The following is an 8,086-nucleotide window of genomic DNA, read 5'->3' as shown; positions in this document are numbered from 1 at the left end:
ATCTATCACCTCTGCACCTCCTGCAGCTGAAGATTTTTCTAGTTCTAAATTCTGGGGCTTGTCCTTAGAAAGCTTTGAAATCTTCCCGGAACGAGTGAATCCTAGGCAATTTCTCAAACATGACTCCTAGCCCCTCACTCGAAGGCGACAGAGACTCGGCGATGGCAGGGAAGGAAGGGCCTCTCAGGAGGTTAGCAGATCTCAGAACGAGGCTTTCCGTCCAACCACCAGACCCCACCCCCACCCAGAGACAAAATACCTCTTCTCTCTCTCTCTTCGCTGCCCTCCTAGTGATTGGTGAATCCCCACTAAAATAAAGCGTTCCGGGTAATCGGTTTTCAGAGCACATCCATTCTATTAAAGAAGACTGTTTGGAGCTACCTAATTGCTGTCGGATTCCACTGAGTAGCACATTTTTTTTTTTTTTTAAATCCATGCGGGGTTCCTGGGCAGAGGCCACAAAATGCACTGGAAAGCGGATGGAATGGGGGCGACAACGAACGCATTACTGAAGGGCTAGCTTTCGGGTTCCTCCAAGAGGAGGAAGAGACTCAGGTAGTAACAGCTACCTTTAAAATTTAATCCCTCTACAAGATGATTTTGTGATCACGGGGAAGAAGCTATCTAGGAACCACATCGCACCCGTACCTCAGCCGACCTAAACATGTATTTGGGGCTGCGGGGTAAACCCCACCAATCAGTGTAGCGGCCCAGACACTGGACGCAGGACTTTAGAATCTAAACCGGCAAAGGCATTTTTTTTCGGAAGCATGAGTGCATTAGGGTTCAGGAGACGAAGGGAGGTCGAGAGAGGGGGAGGGGAGGAGAGCCCAGAGTAGGCGAGGCTGCTCGCAGAGCGCGGGTCTCCGAGTTTTATCTGCCGCGGGCCAGCCCGGCCCTTGCCAGGCATGAATTACGGTCGGTTTTCTTCGCTGCCTACAACGGTCGCGCCTAGGCAGCAGCTTCTTGGGTTAGCGCTGCCGTGATATAACAGACTGCTCGCTGCACCCACAGGCCGGGAAATCCGCAAAGACCAGACAAAAATGAGTTCAGAGGTTGCCGGCTCTCATAGATTCCAAACGAATGCCTTTCTTTCTTCAGGACTAAGCTACACGCCTAGGAACAGGCTTTTAATTTAGTTTCTCCTACTCCTTTCTCAGATTTAGTGGTGTGTTGGGGGGGGGGGAGGCATGGGACACTTTTCCTTCGTAGCTGGCACAGCCCAGCAGGGGTCCTGCGTTAGTTCAACCGGCCTGAGTCCGGTTCCCTGCGCTCTGCAGAAGCGCTCTTCTAGCCCGGCAACGTTTGCAACCTGCCAGTCCTTGCGGGCCGGATCACCGCAGACCCGAAGCTCACCGAACCCAGAAAGAAGAGACTGGAGTTTGAGACACACTCCAAAAGCCCAGGGGCCGAATTCAGGGCTCAGGACTGAGGGGCAGGCAGTTTGCTCCCTGGAGGCAAGGGCGCGACTTCAAGGGCCCCTGCGCCGGCTGCAGCCTTTGATCCGGCCGCCGCTGGCGCCTAAAAACAACATCCTTGTCTGCCTATTAGGCGCGCTGAGGGATCGTGACAGATTGTTTATCCCCGCAATTAGCGATGCAGCCCTTCTCAGGACGCCCCCCTCCCCAGCCTAAGGCTAGGCCTCTGCTTCGAGTTCAGCGCACGCCAAGAGTTCCGTTGGAGCCCCCTGAATGCCCTGGGGCCCCACTCTTGGAGTTCGAGGCCTTCTTGACCCTATAGCAGAAATTCAGACTCAGGGCCCGTCCACGAGTCCCTAATGTTGTCTATGCAAACGGTGTAAGGTGTTTTAATCGATGTGCATTTTTCCAGGGAGCAGGTTTTAGCTATATTGGATTGACTCTCCGATCTCCCCCTTGGAGAGAATCATTTGAGTCAGGGACAGCGGCGGAACAACTTGAAAACCCCTACTTTTGATCTAAAAAAAAAAAAAAAAAGGCACATAGGGGATTTATTTCCGCTTCTATTTTAACAAGAGTGGAGAGTGAAAATCAGCTAAAGCTGCTGAACGAGTGGATCTAGTAACGGCTTAGTTAGTTCTTCAGCTACAGAAGTTCGCCGTCCCCTCTAGGCTTCGAGCTAGACGTTTGGCCTACACTCTTGCTTAGCTTTCGTTTGCTGGGCTTTAAAATAGGGTGGCATGGCTTCTACTTCTCAAACACACAGGACGAACCTTAGTGGACCCGGAACACCGGGCGTCCAGCTGGGCCTAAATGAGCTTGTGTTCCAAGATCTGCAGAGTCTGCTTAGCAGACTCAGATGCCTAGGAAATCCGGACAATTCACAGAAGCGAGTATTCCCGAACCCGCCCCGAGGCCTTACTATTTCTCCAGGCCCTGTGGGCAGATGCGAGGCTCCGATCTCTCCGGCGTCCGCAACCCGACCCCTCCCTCCAGACCCCGGACGCCGTCTGGGTAATAAAGTAATTCATTTTCCTTAATCTGGTCGCCCCTAATCTACAGCTTTTTATTGCGCCCAGTTAAAAGGCCAGGGAATTCGCTATCCCTCCGTGCTCGGATAATTACCCCTAAATGGCCACGGCAGCCCCTTGTGTTTCCTGGAGATTAGAGCCCCGCAGTCATCAATGCCCAGTCCCGGTGAGCCGCCAATCACCTCCTCCAACTCCCCCGGAGCCGCGGGCCTGGGCCCTGGGATAAGAGACCATAAAAGAAAAGTACCCCCCTTCCCCCGCGCCCCGCGTCCGAACCCAGTTTACATAGATCTTCTGTGCCCCCCTCAACAACTTTCCTCCTTTTTCTATCGGCCAAAATAAAACCACGTTTCCTTCGAAATTCGGTAAACAAAAGTTTTTAAGCCTCGCACCAAAGTTACGCTGCCCAGAACTGCTTTCTTTTTTCTGCCCCTTCTTCACACGAGCCTCTACTCTCCACCAACTTTGGCCCAGCGTTAGTATAAAGTGTTATGTTTTTGAGGACTCATTGTCGGAGGTCACATTGAGACCAGATCGGTGTTTTGTTTTGTTGTTGTTTCCAATTCTCCACCCAAGGGTTCCATGGGCTCCTTTGGCCAGCAGTTCTCTGGTAGAGGGGTAACTTTCCTGAAAAAAAAAAAGTCAGGGGAAGGGGCACATGTTTGTATGAAAACCAAACGCATTTCCCAGATTATGTTACGGGGTCTTGCACCCACAGAACAAGGCCTAGGCTTCCTTTGACAAACTTGTTCGGCCTTTAGAAACAAAGGCCTACTTTGACCCCTAGATAAACTTTTTAAGATTGAAAGACACAAGATACTTAGTGTTTTTTTTTTTAAAGAAAGACATTAGTATTATCCCTTTCTACTATGACAAATAGCTATGATCAACCAAAACAAATATAAAAAGAACTTGCACGTAAACTGAAGTAAAATCTTTGTGGTAGAAAATGGGGGTCGAGGAGGGAAGGGGGCCAGAAATAAATAGCAACGGGCCGAGAGAGAAACGGTGGAGGAAAGAAAGTAGGCTATAGAGGGAAAGGAAAAAGTGGGTACGGGACGGTGGAGGACGATCAGGGCAGAAGAGAAGTGATAATAAAGGAACGCTCCTCTGGAACTCGATAGGGTCCACGTCTTAGGGGGACCCAGCCGGACAGATGCCCACCGGGCTAAGTCGGGCGGAAAGGCTCCCCAGGTACCTCCGGTTCTGTTCTGCCCAGAGCACCCCCAGCCCGGGCGCGCCTTGGGACAGGAGCGCGGTCCAATGATTCTCTCCGGCCCGCCCCCTCGCGCGCTGATTGGCCGTTGCTGCTCTGGCCTTGCCTTATTAACAAGTTCTCAGGGGAGCGGCTGCGGACCCGGAGCCGGCGAGTGAGCCCGGGAACTCGGCCTTCGCGGCGCAGGGATCCAGGCCCAGCTCGCCCGAGCTGGCCTTTAGGGGGGCCGCGGGAGGCTCGCACGGGAGGATCGGCCGGGGCCAGGGTCCCGGGAGCTCGCAAAAGCCAGCCGCGCTCCCAGCCAGCCCGAAACCCATGCTCCAGGGCGGGCCCGAGCTGCGGCTGGAGTGGGGGTCCGGCTCTGCATGGCCCCGGCTGCTGCTATGACTTCTTTGCCACTCGGTGTCAAAGTGGAGGACTCCGCCTTCGGCAAGCCTGCAGGGGGAGGCGCAGGTCAAGCCCCCAGCGCTGCTGCGGCCACGGCGAGCACCATGGGGACAGATGAGGAGGGGGCTAAGCCCAAAGTGCCCGCTTCTCTCCTACCCTTCAGCGTGGAGGCCCTCATGGCTGATCACAGGAAGCCCGGGGCCAAGGAGAGCGTCCTGGTGGCCTCCGAGGGGGCTCAGGCAGCGGGTGGCTCCTTGCAGCACTTGGGCACCCGACCCGGGTCTCTGGGCGCCCCAGATGCGCCCTCCTCGCCGCGACCTCTCGGCCATTTCTCAGTCGGGGGACTCCTCAAGCTGCCAGAAGATGCTCTGGTGAAGGCCGAGAGCCCCGAGAAGCCAGACCGAACCCCGTGGATGCAGAGTCCCCGCTTCTCCCCGCCCCCAGCCAGTAAGTAGCCAGCCCAGAATGGAGAGCGAAGGGGCCAGGAGGGGGTGTGAGGCCCGAGGGCGCCAGGCCGCGCGCCGGCGCCGGCTTGTCTCGGGCGTCGGCGTACCTGCATCTGGGTACCTGGAGGCCGTGCAGAGGTTGCGTTGGTGAGGAGGAGGCCTTTTGAACCTCTTCCCACTCCCACCCAGGAAGGGGGATAGAGGCCTGGAGCTGGCAAACCTCTCAGTCCGTTTTCGCGGGCTCCTTGCCCTGGCGCAGTGCCGCTGAGCTTGTCAGTTCATTTGTAGCGCGCCGGTGTTTGGACACCCTCTCATCCCCCAGGACGCCGAGAGTTCCCTGCTCCTCCACCTGACCCTAAGCCCAGTTACTTTACACCGACTTAGATGGGCCCAGCGGTCAGTACGTTCTCTCTATGCGGAGTTTCACTTTCTGGTAGTAGAGGCCGAAAACCCCAGCTCTCCATTAAAGAACCTCTCCAGGGGTTCCGGAGCTCTGCAAAATTCCTCCCCCACCCATCAAGTTCTAAGCCTTTACTTGGTGTTCAGGACGGGTGGATGATTCAGTAAGAGGGGACGGTCGTGGACAAGCGGAGGGGGCGGGGCAAGACAGCCAAAGGGGCTCCCCATTAATCCCTTTGCTAGCTCCCGAACGCGTTGGACCTGGCTTTCAAAACCGACTCAGCAGCCAGATGCGAGTTTCGGGATAGTCCTAAATCCTCGCGTTCTTCAGGCGTCTTTCCCTTGCGAACCCGTTCGAAGATATTTCAGGAGTACGGGAAATTCCCAAGTTTTCCTCGTTTCCTCCGATTATTTCGCACCACATAATAGCATTGCAAATTCAATGGCGTGATGCTGAGGAACGATTTTTATCTGGAGATTAAACGTCTTTGAAAAGACAGCCCCTCCCTGGGCCTAATGGTTGGCGAAGGTGGCCCAGAGCCGGGCTATTGCTGCTGACCAAAGTGACATTTCCCTATGAACCCTCCTTTATCTGGAGTGGCCTGGCGGAAAACGAGTCTGGGGCCAACTTCTTTCCGGACTTGCCGTAGCCTAAGCTGGGGAAGAAGGGGGATGTTAACTGGAAATTTCGTTTGACTCACATCCTAGTGGTCTGAGGGCCCAAAGGGTTATTATTATTTTTTAAGTGCCAAGAAATGCATAGTTGGGCAAAACCCGCATGGTGAGACATCCTCAATTTCAATTCGTTTTCTTAAAGGAGAAGCTGCTGCAGAGGCAAAGTCTCCTCCTGGAGACTTAGGAATTTGATTTAGAACTTTACCCTCTAGGATCCCAAGCTAAGGCAATCTCTAAGTGGTGTGTGTGTGTGTGTGTGTGTGTGTGTGTGTGTGTTGTTATGGGGCAGGGGGTTTGTTGAGGTTTGTTTTATCCTGCAACAGTGTTGTCAGGCATAGCAGGGGTGATGGAGGATTGAGACCCAGTCTCCTCACTGGGCCTGCCCTCCAAACAGTGGTAGCACTCTGCTAAGATTTAACTTTTACTGGGAAAGCTGAAAAAAAAAAAAAAAACCAAAAAACAAGTGGGTATTACCAGTTTCTTGAAAGTAAGCAATGTTGGTGAATCTATCACACACACACACACACTATGCTTGGGGTGGTCGTAGAACCCCGACACTGTGTTTGGGAAAGGCTGTAGGGAAAACTGACTAGATAACAGGTGTGTGTGTTAGAATCCTTGCAGTGTGACCTCTTGGATGGCTTTCTTCTTTTGATTGTCCCTAGAGCCCAGGAGAAGCATTGTTTGACAGAAAGTGTGGAATTTCAAGATCCATTCTTTGCAGGGATCTAGCCGCAGTGCAGTACACTTGGCGGGCACAAATATATGCATGCCTAAGGTAAAAAAGCCGGTCTGACCTGGGCTGGCCTAAGGCCCTCTAGATGTTTTATGCCTCCCTTTATCATTCATCTTCCCTCTATGCAGTGGCCCAGAAGAGGCCCCGGGTGGTCAAGGCCTGACTTTAAGGTAGGTGGGCACTGTCTCTGCCCAACTGTTTTCTAGCATTGGACATGGCTAGATTTCATCTGGAATCTTAGTAGGCAAGAACTTCTGCCCTACGGGTTGTGTTCATGCAGATGTAGAAAATATTTTTCAAGTGCCCTATAGTACCCAGCTTAGAGGTGCTGGGAGTGGTTTCTGTTCCTTAGTAATACACTCTTAATTCCTTGCCTTTTTCCTCTCCCGGCCCCCTAGGGAGACTGAGTCCCCCGGCCTGCACCCTGCGCAAGCACAAGACCAACCGCAAACCGAGGACGCCCTTCACCACCGCGCAGCTACTGGCTCTGGAGCGCAAGTTCCGCCAGAAGCAGTATCTGTCCATCGCCGAGCGCGCCGAGTTCTCCAGTTCGCTCAGCCTCACCGAGACGCAGGTGAAGATCTGGTTCCAGAACCGCCGCGCCAAGGCCAAGAGACTGCAGGAGGCTGAGCTGGAGAAGTTGAAGATGGCCGCGAAGCCCATGCTGCCGCCCGCTGCCTTCGGCCTCTCTTTCCCTCTCGGCGGCCCTGCAGCGGTAGCCGCGGCCGCGGGCGCCTCGCTCTACAGCGCTTCTGGCCCTTTCCAGCGCGCTGCGCTGCCCGTGGCGCCCGTGGGACTCTACACGGCCCATGTAGGCTACAGCATGTACCACCTGACATAGGAGGGTCCAGAGTCGCCTCTCTGTGGTGCCACTAGTCCCCTCTCCCCCTCCCCCCATGCCACCTCTTTTAGCAACTGGAGTCCTTCCTTGGTATCTCCGCTGCCCAACACCATCTGGTCCCTTCTCTTAAAACCCCTGCTACAGTTCCTCCAATTCCTTCCTACAGTTTCTCCAAGTCTGATCCCATCTGGGGGGAAAAGTGGCTGGAAGGGTCTGGATTCTTCGAGAGAATCTAGATTTATACCCACGAGTTATAGATGTGGAAATTAAGGGCGCGGAGGCCAAGAGATTTATCCGTGGTCCCCAACAGAATTAGAGGTTGGAGACTAGAGGCCAAAAGGACCAGAGCCCATGACTCCGACTGCTTCCGGTCCTGGAACCAGGCAGGACTTGCGCAGAGAACTTGCTGTTTGGTGCTTCGGGAAATGAACACAGAGTCCTATAGAAAGCAAGGAGCCCAGCTCCTTCCACTGTCAAACTTCAAGAGCTTTAGCAGCAAAGCGTTGCTCTGAGCGGGCAGGGCACTTGCTGGTGCTTTACAAAGGTAGGTTGAAGAGAATTCCCAGGACCAGGGAAAAAAAGTAAAAAATCAAAATCTGTTTCTATTTAACAGTACATTTTCGTGGCTCTCAAACATCCCTTTTGAAGGGATCATGTGTACTATGTAATATACTGTATATTTGAAATTTTATTATCATTTATATTATAGCTATATTTGTTAAATAAATTAATTTTAAGCTACAAGCTATGAAGTCTGCGGATTGAGTTGTGTTATTTACTGTTTGTTCTTTTTCTTCACATATATAATTGTTTTCCAGTTTGGCAGTTTTACATCAGCAACTTTCAAAGGCGACGGGAAGATGTTCAGGAATCATACAGGAGAGATTTGCATTAACACAGTCAAATGGAGAACTGGAGCAATTACCTAGGGCAATCA

The 8,086-nt window shown here is 53.1% G+C and overlaps 1 protein-coding gene across 1 annotated transcript; it reads left to right on the top strand.

The window, feature by feature from the left end:
* Positions 1-3,833: 3,833 nt before the first annotated feature.
* Positions 3,834-7,774, top strand: Msx1 (msh homeobox 1). Its single transcript, XM_057772360.1, has 2 exons — positions 3,834-4,499; positions 6,707-7,774. The coding sequence occupies exons 1-2, from the start codon at positions 4,031-4,033 to the stop codon at positions 7,147-7,149; spliced, it is 912 nt and encodes a 303-aa protein (XP_057628343.1). The 5' UTR covers positions 3,834-4,030; the 3' UTR covers positions 7,150-7,774.
* Positions 7,775-8,086: the final 312 nt, after the last annotated feature.

Source organism: Chionomys nivalis, chromosome 6 (genome assembly GCF_950005125.1).
Source record: "Chionomys nivalis chromosome 6, mChiNiv1.1, whole genome shotgun sequence".
Classification (NCBI taxonomy): Eukaryota; Metazoa; Chordata; class Mammalia; order Rodentia; family Cricetidae; genus Chionomys; species Chionomys nivalis.
Note: the sequence above shows the minus strand (reverse complement) of the source record. Positions and strands in the feature narration are given on the sequence as shown.

Coding starts and splice junctions, on each gene's coding strand:
- Msx1 (XM_057772360.1), top strand. CDS start 4,031: ATGGCCCCGGCTGCTGCTATGACTTCTTTGCCACTCGGTGTCAAAGTG. Junction 4,500..6,706: donor CTTCTCCCCGCCCCCAGCCA/GTAAGTAGCCAG, acceptor CCGGCCCCCTAG/GGAGACTGAGTCCCCCGGCC.